The following is a 16,241-nucleotide window of genomic DNA, read 5'->3' on the forward strand; positions in this document are numbered from 1 at the left end:
AGATTTGGAGTGAATAAGAAAGGGAACTGCAGGGGAGGTGCAGAGCATCCTAGGATGCTGGGGGACTGTGAGTTTACTAATTTAGGTTAAATTAGTTTATTGAACTTCTGTCCCAGATCCCCCCCACATTCAAATTAAGTCTGATAGTACATCTGTCCAGGTTTATCTTAAACCACTTTTGAAAACAGTTTGTGTGCACTGAATTTCAGTTGTTACAGATTTGAACTGGTTTCTGATCTGTCATACCGGTTTATGTGTAATTTCTGTCCCTAACGTATGACAGTTCCACCTAAGCCTTCACGTTGCCTTCTGTAATGTTCCTAGGGTAGCTCAGGTCAGAGCAGATTTCCAGTTGTCTCATGCTGACAAAAAGGCTATAGTTTCTTCCATTGCATAAGATAATGGTAAAGTTCTATTTGCTTTCCTGCTAATGTTTATGTATAATAGTGATTCTCAATGAGGGTGTCTAGCACTGTTTGGTTTACAGACTTAATTCACATGATAAACCCAGAGGTTTCAAATATAGAATTCCATAGTTGTGGTCTTTCTGAGTTCTTTGCAACAAACTGTAGGGAAATCTATAGGCAAAAACAGAGTGAAAATAAAGAGCTAGCATTTTCCTAGAGGTGCCTTGAATCTAAAAAAGGTTGAGAACCGCTGGTGTATAAGATATCAGCATATGTTGTCTTTTGAAAAATTACAGATTCAGTTTGCTTGGAAAATTTAGTTTCCAACTTTATTCTGTCCTATTTATTGTCCAGTCTAAGGAGTAGTAGTAATTTATTTACAGTTTTTGTTTAAAAAAATGCAGTACAATTGACCATGAAGTTATCTAAGTAAAAATAGTTGCCTCTTGTTTTAATAGTTGCAAATATTTCTTTGTTTTTAAGAGATGCAAGTTATAACTTGTGCAACAGTGTATTATTCACAATTCATAATTATAGAGCACCAAATCCTTCAAAATGTACAAGGGAACACTATTAGAATGCATCTTGTTGGCATCTCATCATTTCACACCTGCACTGAATCTTACAAGATCAATTCTCACCTTGTCATACCCTACAGAAGAATAAAACTACTGTAACTTGGGTTCTTGCTGTGGTATTAAATACTCTCACAGATGCTATCCACCACTTTCAGATTATAGGCAGCTGCCTGAACATATCTTACAGTCAAAACAAATTTTCCACTAACTATTACTATACTTCTGTCAGAAGAGTAGCTGAATTCAACTGTCTGGCACAGAGTTAGATTTTTTTTTTTCCTGGCAAGACTTATTGCCAGCAGTGGACACTGAGAACTGCTGGCACCAAGGATTAATGAATTATTAGTATACACTTCATTCTTTATGATATTTAACGATATTATGTTTAAACAATGTACATCCTTAAAGTGATAACACGGTTCCACATCAGTTTTGAAATTTGACATAGAAGTTTTTTACCCCAAACCTCATGATTCAGAATCCAAAGTCTGTGTCACCTGTTTGATAGTACAAAAGCTCTAAAGATCTTTACTTAATTTGTTCTATTACAAAAATTTCTGTAACTCTTCAGTGTGTATTGTTGAAGAAGTATATGTTTTTTTGAGAGAGAGTGAGAGTGACTAGGCTTTATCAAAACTGTTATTTTGATAATATCAATACTGAATTCAAGACGACTTTTTGAATTTAAGATTACCCCCCAATAATTAGACTCCATACATGTAAAAATTATAAATGTGTTATAATTTCTCATGTATAGAATCTAATTATTGGAGAGTTGTCTTAACTTTGTCCCTTCCACAGTTTTGCAGCAGGGAAAGCAGTGGCAGGGAGGCAGGCTGTGGGGGGAAGGGGTCAAGTGGCCTGATCCCTCTCCCTTGGACCTTGTCCCTTGCCACCTGTTTCCCCCAACACTTGCCCCCTCTTCTTGCCATCTGGTGCCTGCTTCCCCTTGTCACCTGTGCCCCTGGGGCCTTCCTCCATACTGCCTTCTCCTTCCTACCTGTACCCCCCGGCACCTGCCCTCTCTGATTTCCATGCCCCATCCTCCCTGGTGCTTGTGCCCCAGAAGTGCCTCTCCCCCTGCTGCCTATTCCCTCTGTACCACTGCTTCTTACTCTCCATTGTGACTCCAGCTCTGGCTCTGGCCCTGCTCTGGTGGCTCTGGCCCCACCCAGACAGACAGCAGTGGTGGGCTGGCAGCAGCTTTGGTCCCAGGTTGGTCCTTTGTTCATTGTTAGAAAACCAAGTGTCTATGTATGTGGAATTAGGTGATAGCGAACATTTGTGTCCTGTGCTTCTGGATACTAATGCAGCCCAATTAATAAATAAAAATAACAACACTGTTCTACTTAAGGGATGCCTATATCCTCTTGAGCTTGAATCTAGTTTAGGAGATCTCCTATTATAATATAGAAAGATTTGTAAAAACTAAATAAACCTCTATTAAAACAGTTGTATATTGTTACTCTGTACATTAACTACATTTTAATTCCTAAAGGAGCTTGGAAAATTTACATGGATATTTTTATTCCCCCTCTGTCTCTCCCATATCCATTCCCAGGCTTGGGAAATGCAACACACCCTTGCGACATAGGGCTACCTAAATTTTTAATGATGTATTATTCATTATTAAAATTCCTCTCAAAAATATACTGGTAGCATTTGAAAATGAAAAGAAAGAAGAAAATAGATGCTTGGCATTTCTGTTAGTATACTAGGGCAAATCTACCCCTCCTGAAGTCAGTGAGCTATAAACTCATACTTGATGCAGCTAAGGAAAGGGAAACTCCCTAGTGTAGTATAAAGTAGCTAAAGGGATCCTTTAAGTCGGGAATTCTCAACCATTTTCTTCTTGAGGACCCCTCTAGCATGCAATAGAAACTTCACGGCCCACCTGTGCCACAACAACTGTTTTTCTGCACATCCAGTAGATTAAATGCTGTATTAAAGTGATAGTTATTCAGTTAAACACCTATATAGTGTCTAATATACAACGGAAATGATAATATAGGTACAAAAGTTATAATTGACATAAAATAAATTATTCTGACATATCACCTGGATGGATATATTATCATTATATTATATCAATTATTTATAGTTGTTGTACCCATATAAATCTTTTCTTTGTGAAGTTTCCATTTTCCCAATTTTATATGTATTTCATGATTATTTTTATTTTACTTAGTGTAAAACTTGTTGCTGGTGCTGAGCAACAGTCTTTTTCAAGACATGGGGGTATCTGTGACAAGCACACATGCATACATAGTCAATGTTCATCCTGGCTTGGTACATTGTTTTCATTGATATCATAGCAGAAAATCCAGCTTCACGTATGTAGGTGGTATTAAACGGTATCAAAACATTCAGTGCTGCAGAAAATGCAGTTCTGTATTCATCAAAAAACTCTCACCAAAATGTCTCCAGCAGCATTTTGTTAAACCTGGTTCTGAGGGAGCTGTCTGATGAAATGTCAGTGTGCTCTTCCTATAGTTTTAATGGGACAATGGATGGAAGTTTAGCTTCAATATTCTCACTAAAGGGGGTTGTAATCCACATGTGTGTAGTGGCTTGTTCCATCATGAGTTCAGGGAAATAAGCATTAAATTTGTCAAGCAGACCAGATAGACTGCTAGCTGAGGTTTAATTATGTCAAAGTCAATATTTCTTTCCTGAATGAAAGAATGTAAGAGTTCAAACATATCAGTAAAGTCCCCACAGACATGAACTTTCCAGAGTTGTAGTTTTCTTTTGAATGCCTGAATTCTTTCATGCTGGGCAATAAAAGTAGTGCTCCCACCTCATATAGTTTTATTCAGTTTCTTATTTTACTGAATATGCCTGTTAGGTAACCCAGTTTTGCCAGACACACACCATCTTTCAGCATTTTGGCAAGTTCAGGTTTCCTATTGGCTAAGAAAGTATATTTAATCTCAAAAGATGAGTTATATATAAGTAAGCATTCTACCTTGAGAGAGCCACCTCACTTCTGTCTGCATAAGCAGGGAATGGTGCTCTGCCCCCACTTCCTCACAAAGTGCAGCAAAGCACCTGAAGTTTGTTTCTTTGGATTTAATGAAATTAACAGGAGTGTCACCGCTGTGTTCAGTACACTGTGAACACCTAGTTCAGTATCTTCATCAGCAAGCGCCTCACAGTGTAAAAAACAGCGTGTCCAAATAGCGCTAGGTACAATGGCTTTTATTTTCTGCACAACACCAGAATGCTTTCCAGTCATTGCTGTAGCTCCATCAGTGCAGAACCCAGTGCAATTTATCCAGCTGATTTCTGCAGAAATCATTAAATCATCTAAAAGTATGAAAATGTCATCTGACTTCCTTGTCATCTTAATCTCTTTGCAAAAGAAAAAGTCTTCCTTTATTTCCTTATTCCACACATACCAAACATAGGCAAGTAAATGGGAAATTTTTGAAATGTCTGTGAATTCATCTAATTGTATAGCAAAGTCATTCTCACACAGCTGATCAATGCACTGCAAAACTATGTCTTTAGAAATAGAAGTGATCTGTTGTTTGACCGTGTTATTTGAAATAGGTATTTTTGCAAGTACCTTGGCCTTCTCTCCAAACTTTTCCTTTGCAATTTCAGTAGCACATGGCATTATTAAAATCTCAGCAAAGGTATGTGATTTATTTGCTTTAGCAGTTTTCTGCACCACTATGTAGGCTGTTCCTACAAGCTTTTTATCCATAGTAGTTGTAGATTTCATTACTGCTTTAGTACCAAGCAGTTCCTGGGTCTTTATCTCAAAAAATGAATGTTGCTTGTCCTTATTGATTTCATGCTTTGTAATTAAATGTCTCTGCAATTCTGAGGGTTTTAACGTTCAATGGACAGTATTTGTACACAAATTACACACTGCTTTTGAGGTGCATCTCCACTTCCAGAACAAATGAAACCAAAATTCAAATAGCTGTCCTCATATTTCCTAAATTTTGCAGTTATGAATTACTTTGTTTCTTATTCACACCACCTCCCTTGTGTTCTTCAGCCTCTACTTTGGTTGAACACATTGAAGAAAGCTTAGTATCATCACTCCATGAATGTTGTTGTTTTGATGCTGATGGTCATATTAAAATGTATGTGTAACTGATGTTTATTGTTTATGTACAATGATTTTCCCTGTGCTGTGTATCTTTTTGTGCTCTTACTGAAATAGCTCCTTCATACTTTACGTGAAGTAAATGGAGAAACTGTTATGTAACCTGAGACTGTGAAAGTGTTAATTTTACTGAAGCCAATAGGTTTCAGCATAACATGCAGGAAAATTAACATGCTGTCTGGAGCCTGCTGAGTATAATCATAATATTAATAATAGGCAGTACTGGTTTCTAAAATAAGAAGCATAAGGGAAATGAATGACTAAAAAGTAACTCAGTTTGGTTACTTTATCTACTTCCAATCTTATTTTAGAAACATAGTGTATAAGAAGAAATATTAAATGAAATGCATGTGTTCTTAGCTCTTCATATGTAATGCCAAATATAAATACTAAGGTGCAAAAAACAATGTCTAAAGAAAATTGAGATTGTTTTAATTGCACAGGATACAATACAATTAAATAATTTCACATCAGTCTCTTAGTTCTTGCATTTCATATTTCTCCTTAAACATGTATTTAATCTTTTATTTAATTCAGACCTATTTATTTTTTCCAGGTCATTTAAGAATGGTTTTGTTGAGCAATTTCCTCCAGGTTTCTCTAAAGCAAATATTAATCATCCTTTATACTGGCTGTCTTGCTTAGCATCTTTTTGTCCTTCACTTAAGTGAGTATCTCAGTTTTGTTGTTGTGTAACAAGTATTGCATAGTAAATACTGGTTTAATATTGGTACAATATCACACATATAATACATCGAGATAAAATAGGCTGTTGAAATTAATATATTAGACCTGTTCTGAATTTGCATGTTTCACCAACTGGAAAGATGTCCTGTTCTTAAGCTTCAGTAATCTATAATAAGACTCAGGTTGAAGGCAGGTGTATTATGTTTGATACTTGAATTATTTTCAAGATATTTTAATGAAACCTGAAGTTATACTGTTCTTGAAAAAAATGTAGGCTTTAGCACAGGTGCAGCTTTCATGGTGTATAATTTAGGACAAAAGAATGAACTTAAATCCCTGTCTTTACTAAGGTTGGTCAAAAAAGAGGTTGATATTTAAATAACTCATTGAAAATATGCCAAATTTTTCCACTGTCTAGTTGTGTTTGATTTTTAGGGTGCTTACTGCATGATTAGAAGAAAATGCTTAATTTTGCTTTCTGTGTCACTGCCTATAATGACAAGTTATATATGAGACATATGCTACCAGCTGTGCTGTCATTTGCTTTCTAATTTTGGACGCAAAGTACTCCCACACCCATTGTAAGATCTTCTAACCCCTTTGCCTCCTCCCTCTCCTCAATAAATTATTTTGACTTCTGGCATTTTCCAAGAGATATTCCCCTCTGGTTTTCATATTTTAGATGTTTTGGCAAATATTCAGATTTACTATAAGAAAAAATGATTTTCTCTTTCAAAAGAAAAAGAAAAAAGAAATATGCTCTCTTTCTGAGGTCACATTTATGCTGGCATTAAAGAGTGTAATGAATAGCAAGGTTCTTAAGTTTTAAGTCATTTTGGTTCCTTTATTTGTAGGTAAATCCTCAAAATGTAGCAAATACTATGAATCATCCCAGGGGAAGAATATCCTTGCTTCACCCCTGTATTGCTTTCAGAGAAAGGGGTGGTAAAACCAGCCACCACAGGGTCCTTTTATGTAAAGCCTTCATAAAGACATTCATTCCTACTGGAAGAAATTTCTTCCAGTAGAAAAGTAGCCCAGGACCCGGACAATAAAGATTTTCCTCCAGCCCCAGGGCTAGAGAGCTTCACTGATGAGCTCTCTAGCTAGGGGTACTGTAGGACTGCTCCTGGAGCCACCGTGGTGTTTAGGGGAACCATTTAACTGAGTGCTTGCCCTCTTCCCTGACTAGGAAGGAGCAGACTGTCAAATGGAAGTTGGCAGCTACTGGAAAGCAGCAGCTGCCACAGAAAGCTCCAGGAAGGTCTGAGTCCCAGGAAGATGCCATCTCCCCCCCCTTTCCCCCAATCCCACCAATCAGCTGACTGGCAGAAGTGGGCCATTCTTCCATGGTGGGAAGAGCAGTGCAAAGAGCAGGGGAGCACTCAGCCACTGTAGCAAGACTCCGGTAGTTTTGCCACAGGGGTGCAACAACCTACGTCACCCTGCACTGGTATGGGTTGACCCAGAGCACTGCAGAGTGAGGTGGGGGCATTTTGCCATGGCAGCAAGGCTCCCAAATCTTGCCACTGTGGCACAGCAGCCTGCCTCATCCCCCTCTGCTCCAGGTCAGCAAAGTGCTGAAGAGAAGTCACCAGGGCTGGGATCCAATCTTGGGGAAAGCCTCCACACACCAGGCTCCCCACCTCTCCAACTGTTAAATTGCTACCCCTGCTACCCAACTGAGTAGTGAGGTGGGGGTTGGGAAAAGAGGATGCTGGAAGGGCTGGGAGCTAGAGGCCCTCTGGCTTTCCTCCCAGGCCCTTTTGGCTTTTCAAACATCTTCAACTAAGCAGCAGGGGAAGGCAAAGGAAAGCAAGCAGGGGGCTCTCAAACCAGGAAAGCCTGGCCCCAGGAGGTTTTTAGCCCAGGGGAAGGTGTGCAGAAGTCCAGTCTCCTGGGAGAAACTCTCTTTTAACCCTGGTTGTTTCTGGGTTATTTTTCTCTTGGAGAGGCTATTTTTGCTCCAGGAGAAAAAGTATGAATGTCTCTAAACCTTTTTTGTTTTGTTTTATGATGCTCTCAGTAGAAATTGAACACCTGTACATGGCCAAAGGGGAGTATGTTCTGTGACCATTTACATAAAGTGAAATCTTGGCCCCATTTAAATGAGTAGCAAAACTGTCACTTACTGCTTTGTAATCATAATTTCACCACTGGCCTTTCAAGCAATTTTGTCCTGGAGGGGTGCATCTACATGTGTAATTATGGCACCTGAATAAACTGCAGAAGTTATTCCTCTGGAGTTAATTGCTCCCAGGCTTACCATTTGAATATGCACCTGGGAGCAGTTTATTCAGGCACAGGACGTGAAGCCTGGGCAACACAGATCTGACTGGCAGGGGGCACCAGAGGTCAGCCTGCGAGCCCGGGGCTGCTTCCCTTGGTGCAGTGTGCTACGGACGGGCTGGCTGAGGCATGAGGTAGCTTCAGCGTGAGGCTAGCAACTAGGCAGTATCTACATGTGCTATTTACAAGTACTGTCCTGCTGCAGAGTAAATTAGTTTACTCCAGCCTAATAGGGGCACAAGTGTAGTTGCTTATTAGTCAAATGTGCAGTAAATGTCTTGTGTAGACATGCTTGAGGAGTAGCAGAAAGCTGCTTTAAAATACTCAAGGCCTAAATATTTCCACCTTGTGGGAGAAAAATCAGAGGAACGTAAATGAGGAATTCCAGGCACTGCCTTTCCCACTTAGGAAATAACTTTCTCAGCACAGCGAATTGAAAGGGAGAGAAGAGTGCAAGTCCTTGTATGGCCAGTGTGTCATATGGCCAAAACCTCATGCAGGAATTGACAGAAAAATAGAAAAATATTTAATTCCTGGTTTTGACAACAAAACATTTACCTGTTCAGAAAATTCAGTAAAAGATTCATAATTTAATTGCCTTGAAAAAGGGCCAGAATTTGAGAAGTATTGATTTTGTTCTGAATTTTTTTTTACTGTGCATTAATGTTATGGAAGTTTCTTTCTTCTCATCCCGTATCGCTATATAAACAATAAAGAGTGAAAAAATATACAAATTACAGAAAACTTTTCTTTTAAAATTTTCCGAATCCTTATTTTATGTTTTCAGCTTTATGCTTCATGGTAAATTGAATCCTATTACAACAAAGTTGATAAATTTATTTGTGCAGATCAATCCTTGAAATCTTTAATATTTTAAGAATTCTAAATTTCTGCATATATTAGTTTGTATTTTGTTTCTTTAACTTTTTATAATTTTTGCTTAAAGTATATTGGGATTAATTTTCCATTTGTCTAATAAAAATATTGAATTTTTTTCACATTTATTTTTCATCTTGAATTTCAAATGAAATAGCACATTTGTTTATTCAACTTTAATGACTAGTTCATAAATATTAATGTTCTTTTAGTGATTTGCTTTTGTGGTTTATAGGTTGCTTTCATATAATTTTACCTTGTGCAAATCAACATTTCTGTCTTTTCCTACTATTACAAAACTGAACATTTATGTGTGTGATATTTATATATACTTCACCTTTTGTCTCTTTTATGAGGCTAGTCTTATGTTCACTGCTACATGAGCTAGGAGGATGATAGAACATATGCCTCTCCATATGTCCAATACAAAACTTCTCAGTGCATTTATTGGTGCTAGTTTAGTGGCTGTAGGGAATGTCTGCAATATTTTATTTTTCCTCTGAGTGAGTCACACCACTGTACATTTCAATTTGCAGGAGGCGTAAAGAGCCAAGAACGAGTGTATATTGCAGTATGATAACTTCCCATCTGGTCAATGACAGACAAGTTTTATTTCTACCCAAATATTCTAAAAAGGGCAATTATGTATATATTATATATTTTTATATAATTTAAAAATATTATTCTTCACATACCTAACTGACCAACCCCCTTCCTTTTCTCATATTTTGAAGGCAATGGAAGGCATTGATAGGAAGGATGCTGTAGAAATATATGAAATACAGATGAAGACAGACACAAATGTCCTTGTAATGTCACTGAATTAATGAAAATGTAGAGTTCACACTTAAGTCAGAATATTAAAGCTGTTACTTTTAATAGTAGTAACTGTTTAATTTTTACCTGTCTAGTAGTGTAATTACAAATTTGTTTTTATTCATTTGTTGAAACCAGTTATCTTCGGAAAGTGTAATTTTTTTTAAAGTGATTTGTAATAGAAGGGATTATCCCTGAAAGTTTAATTGCTGTAAAAATGTGCAAAAAAACCTTTTTACTGCAAGTTCTATTAAGATTTTTATTCATATATAATAATACACATTAAAATTATCTTAAATTAGCAGTGATGTGTAATGTTAATACATTAAAAATGTCATTGCCAAGTAATTAAGGTTGCTACACATATCATACACCTGATGCTAACCCATAAAAGCATCAAAATGAACAGCTAGGGCACATACTCACTTCAGTCATATGCCCATCTATTGTCAACTACTGCTCAACTAGTACTACACTAAAGACCATGTGTTGCAAGTATAATTCCATTCTGTCACATGACCTTCTTTACCAAAGTATCCTGTTAGTAATGTATGTTTGGCATAGTAATGTGTTACATTACTTCAGGATCCTAAGAAGTTAACACTGCTGTTGCTCACCCTTCCCTTTACCCCTGCTGCCCATATTAGTTGCCAGGAGCAACAAAAAACCCTACATTTCTATAGTGGTAATAGTGGAGGGGAGGCAAGCAACATTAACTTTGTGGGTTCTGGAGCTAGCTGCAGGGATTAACACTCCCAATGCAGGGTCTCCAGCAGCTATTGCAGCAAGCTCTGTGGACTGAATTTGACCGTGGGTTCGGTGGTCCAGCCAGTGAGAAGCCCTCAAGCTGGGTGACCCACCTTTGTGGGCTGGATTCAGCCTGTTTAACACCCCTGGGCTAGGGACAGATATTACACACAAACCAGTAAAAGTGATCAGAAACCAGTTCAAATCTGTAACCCAACAGAAGTTCAGTGCACATAAACCACCTTCAAAGTGGCCAAAACTGATTTAAGATAAACCTGGATGGAAGTAGTATCAGACTTAACTGATTTAGGTTAAATTGGCTTATTGAACTTCTGTCACAGATCCCTCAAGATTCAAGTTAACTCACGGTCCCCCAGCATCCCAGGATGCTTTGCATCTCATGTGCAAACACCTCACAGGTTGGACACACTAGCTTAGGCCCATGTTGTCTGCTCCTGCCAAGCAGGGAGGCATGCTCTAGTGCTCCTTCCCTCCCCCCACCAGCTTCTGCAAGCATGCAAGCATGTTGCTGTTTCTTTATAGTAGTCTGAACTAAACAACGTTTTTCATGTAATAATTTACTAGGAATTTTTAATGCTTAAGTGGAGATGGGTTGTGACAGACCTGTGGAAGTATAACTACAGCAGCACCTGACAAGGAAGAGTTTTTCAATCAGCAGCTGCCACATGAAACATGTTCAGTTATATGCCACCAGCTGTGCATAAATGGCACATAAACTTTCTGTACAGTTATACATAAATCCTTCTCCAGTCTAACAGAAAAGTGTTGCTTCTATTGGAGAAGGTTTGATTTAATAGAAAAGGATGGGAGTGTGAGCTCTGGTGGGTAGAGTTTATGCACATATAGTTTATGCATCAGTGCACAAAAAATGTATGTACATTAATTTTACACATACAGTGCATATATTTTCTTCATTGATAACTATGGATCCATAAACTGACAACCAAAATGAGTAATGGGTAAAAGTCACCCCAAATTCAAACATTGCTAAGTTTTTTGAGTAACTGGACAATGGCTTTGAAAATGTCATTCAACAATGAAAGATAAGACAGTAAGGGAAAATTTCCAACCCTTCCAACCCTATATGTGATGCAGCATGTAAACACAGGTGGGGGTCACATTCCTCGAAGTTTATTGGCTAACACTTCACTCTTGTGCCTGATGTTTAAAGGGCTGAATAAAATAAGGGTAGCTGACTGGTAAGGGCAGTTAGGGTGTGCAAAGCGGGCAGTATTCGATTCGGATTTGGCCTGATTCAAGAGACAGTGATTTGATTCACTGATTTGGATCACTCTCCCAATTTGATTCATCCAAATCTGAAGATTCGATTCGGATTTGGAAAATCATCAATTCAGCCATAGACACAGCTTTATATGGTTTTTTTACATACCTCAAGGTACTGGGCACGGCTCGTGAACGCTGAGATGGTAGGGTGGATTGAGCATCCCTCAGGAGTGCAGGGAGGCCCCTTGCATGCTCAGTGGCGAACCTGGAAGTGGACCAGAAGCACTTCCAGTCCACTGCCAGCTCCACCGCCGGGTGTCCCCTGCACTCCCATGGGATGCTCCATCCGCCTCATCATCTCAGCATTCACAAGCTGTGCCTGGTACCTTGAGGTATGTAGAAAAAACATACAAAGCTGTGTCTGTGGCTGAATCATCAAATCTCTCCAAATCAATTTTGGAGGCTCCCAATTCAATTTGGAGAGATAATGGGTCTCCTGGTTTGATTCAGATTCGGAGATTCGGCTGCTAAATCGGGCCAAATCTCCTCCAGATCAAATCAGTGACTGAAGCTTCACACAGCCCTAAAGGACTGTACAGTTACCAGGTCCACTAGGGAGATAAGATTGGCAGTCCTCACCCTGCAACCACTGACAGGATTGTCAGCTGCAGAGCTGCTGAGGAGGAAGTTGCTGTATTTCTTTATCTTGTTCTGGCTGTTGCTGTCCCTATTTCCTAGTCCCTTTTTTGGGATTGTCTAAGAAGTAAGGAAAACAAATGTGAAGGCAGAAAGCTTGGAGAAGTAATAGAGTGGATGGATGTTTCTGTGGCACCTATGTTGAAGGGGGTAGAGAGAGGGAGGGAAGTGCTACCTCTAATCAAAGAGGTTGCTTGCAGTAGCCTGGTGCCCCACTTTATAGAAACAAAATCAAAATTAATTGTATTTCTAAATATTTCATATTTAAGATTGTTGTAGTAGTCAGTAGGTGAGCTCAGGGTAAGTCCTTTGATGTAAGCCCTTTGGCAGCCTAATTTTTGCTATAAAACACACACACACAAAATTACTGACCCCCCACTTCCAAAAAAAAAAAAAGAAAAGAGAGACAAGTCAACATTAAATAAGTTATTTTGGGAGTAGAGGCTCTTTCTCAGTAAATGTATGACTGAATTAACCCAAGTTTTCATCATATCTACTCATGGTCCTTGGTTGACAAAGCAATTTTCAGGCCATCTGATTTTAAATGTAGATTTTGCAGGACATTCAAAATGCTGCTTAACCTATGAGCTGGTATCATATATGCACTACTTTGAGTACTTTTACTATTTTTATCAGCTTCTTATTCTTTATTTCAGATATTTCATAGCCTTGTGCTAAACAATTAATGTATTACTGAATTAAAATATTATAACCTCAGATTTATTCAAGCAAGAAAAATCATTTTTCTCTCACGGAACAAGAATATACATGGTTCCACAGAAGAGATAAGTGAGGTTACTTTGTATCAGTTATAAATTTGGCAGACTACCAAATGTTAATTTGCTTTTAGCTAGTTGAGATTAAATGTAATTCCTTCCCTGAGCAGCCTTAAAGTAAGCAAGCATGAAAGCATTTTCAAAGTAATCTGGGAAGAATTGACATTTAAAGGAGTTAGCATTACATCTGCACTTTAAGGCTATTAATTTCATAGATAAATTAACTACATTATTCTCTCTTTATCTTACATTTTGAAAGGACTCCATCAGCCGGAGAAATGGCAGCCCAGGGTCAACTGAAACTGCTCTTATCCCAACCATGTTGTAATTGGAACTTGCTTTTGGAAACCCTGCTACATCGTGATTGTCTCTTAGTGAAAATTTTATTGAAGAGTTCAAGTAAGTATTTGTGCTGTGTACATGTGTAAGAATATCAGTGAGAAGTACTGATATGTTCTTGAGCTCTGCTATATTTTTCACAACTTGAATGCTGATAAAAAGTTGCCAACTAATAGTGGGTATCAATAATCATTCAGTTAGCAAGACAGATACTGAATTACAAAAAGAAGGCTTTCTTACTTTTTACTATGAGAATTGTTCAATCAGTCTGAACAGTTGAATCAGGTAACATTTTGATAAAATAGGCCATTATCCTAACTATGAAAATCAGCTTCTGAAAAGTGAATGATTTTTGGAATTGTTACTATTTTTATGAAAATTGATTTAAGATTCCAATATTTTAGAATTAAGATTCTAAAAAGTTACCTGTAAAATATTACAGATTTTTCAACAATGAAAAAGATATTTTGTGTGTGTTATTGTAGGCAAAATTTGAAATGGCAGCTAAAATGCCATTTTCTTGTATATTAATGTCATGGTTCCTTTATATTAATAGGTTGAGGTGTGTAATTATAAGACATACAGAAAAGCAAATGATAGAATGGTCCAACATTGGTTTTCCTATTTTATTCTGCTAATATTATATTTGAAAATATTAAACATTCTTACCTATCATTTTAGGAGCTTTCATATAAAGTGATTAGGTTATTGAACAGCTAGTGGTATAATTACTAATTTAGAATAATGATTGCAATAATGTTGAGTTATATTATTAAAAACTAGTTTCTATCATTCTTTGCAAGAAACTTTTTGTTACATATCACACAAAATATTAGGTCCACATAATATTAAAAGTAACATAATTTAGGTCTGTCATTTTTAAGTGGTCTAACATTTGTCAGAAGTACAACATTGCTTCAACTTCTGTCATGCTTCTTACTGAGTGCTGCACTGCATTCACTTAGCTATTCAAATACCTGTCATCTTTTACAAAGACTGACAAATGTTTGATCAGGATCATATTCTTACTCTGGCATTATCCTGTACTGAATTTTCCAGCTGCTTAAATTATCACAAGGATGAAGTGACAGAATTTATTAATCTATTGACTGACCAACCCTTTGAGCTTCAAGCAAGTACATATGTTGCTTAGAGTTAAGAAGCATGTAATTTGCAAAGGCTCTGCTACTAGTTTTACAGTGATAATATCGATAAACTTTTATTTCACATAAAACTGAAACTACAATAGTCATTTGCTTCTAGAGTTCTAATTTTTCAAATTAAATATGTACTGTGAAAATTGCCATGTTCTTTACATTACAGATTTGTGGGAAAGATGCATTAAGTGATATAAAATAATACACTTTGTAAAGCAACAAAACATGTTTATCAAATAGCATTTCTAATAAAGCACTTTTGTGTTTGATGGCAAACTGATATAGTTTTCATTATATGAATTTTATAATGGTTAAAAATTCATAAAGTGTGGTTGTACAAAATTCCTTTCTAAAGCAATTAAAAATGATCTAGAATTATATCTTAGGGATAAATAGTAGTATATCTTATTTTCTTAGTGAGGACAAAAGTCTTATAGTACTATAGAAACATATATTTCACCAGCAGTAGTATTTTCTTAATCAGCTACTATATGCAAGTTGTTAAAAAATAAGTATACCATAAATTTGGATTTGGGCATGATGAGTATCCACATCACAAAACTTCCTGAACTAACTTATTTTCACAGCATAAATAATACAGAACTTTTTAAAAGGGTAAAAGTATGCTTTTCAACTTTTTCCTTTTATACATGCAAAAAACCAAAAAGATATCTGCCAGCACAGCTGATATTTAAATGAGTGCTTTTACGTTTCGGATGTTTTTAGATGGTGGTAATCACTTATATCATGCTAGTGCATTTGTGCTCATTATGTTATACATCATTCAAACATGCAGAGTTAAACTGTTGTCCCCACCTTCCCTTATGTGTCTGTATCAGTGCGTGGAAGAAACTTTTCCCTTCTTTACATAGCCTGAATTAGAAGTGCTTAGTCATTAAACTGTGCCCAAGAACAACTGTCCAAAAAAAGGAGAGTGAAAGGAACTGGAGGTAGTTGTGGTCTACCTACTGTTGCTAACTGTAGATTTTATTGAGAATCTCTTTTTATTCAGTGGCTTTATTCAAAATCTACCTCCTGGCATCATAGACTCGCATAAGTCCAAGGTCTCATTAAGAAAGTTTCTTGCTCTTGTGATTATGACAAAAAGCCAGAAACATAAACCCTTTATATATAAGGTAAGTAACAATATAAAAAGATGGAAAAATCATTATCTTATACAAATCTCATGATAATTTGAGGCTTGAGTCATTTTTTTAAAATGTTTCGTTTACTGTTGTTCTCATGTAGCTTTGCTGCATTTATCAAAGGCATGCCACAAATTACTCTGTTTTCCCCCTTGGTGTCACCAGAGCTCAAACAAAATGCTTCTAGGACTGTCTTTAAAGATGATATCCAGTAGTTAAGGTGCTAGCTTATGAATTGGGAGACTGCAGTCCCCTGCCGTGCCACACTTTCCTGGGGCAACTCATTTAGGCCCATAGCCACATAAGCACTTAGGTGCCTAAAGTAGATGCTGGATATACACAGAATATAAGCATCCAAAT

At 37.2% G+C, this 16,241-nt stretch overlaps 1 protein-coding gene across 4 annotated transcripts in view; it reads left to right on the plus strand.

Moving 5' to 3' along the window:
- KIAA0825 (KIAA0825 ortholog) overlaps positions 1 to 16,241 on the plus strand; it is a 446,673-nt gene that overhangs the window by 167,904 nt on the left and 262,528 nt on the right. For all 4 annotated transcript variants that reach the window (XM_019516881.1, XM_019516884.1, XM_019516882.1 and 1 more), the window contains 2 exons: positions 5,665 to 5,775; positions 13,500 to 13,639. In XM_019516881.1, coding sequence (XP_019372426.1) covers positions 5,665 to 5,775; positions 13,500 to 13,639 — 251 coding nt within the window. The remainder of the gene's footprint in view (positions 1 to 5,664; positions 5,776 to 13,499; positions 13,640 to 16,241) is intronic.

This window comes from Gavialis gangeticus, unplaced genomic scaffold (genome assembly GCF_001723915.1).
Source record: "Gavialis gangeticus isolate Ggan-Ray unplaced genomic scaffold, GavGan_comp1, whole genome shotgun sequence".
NCBI classification, from domain to species: Eukaryota; Metazoa; Chordata; order Crocodylia; family Gavialidae; genus Gavialis; species Gavialis gangeticus.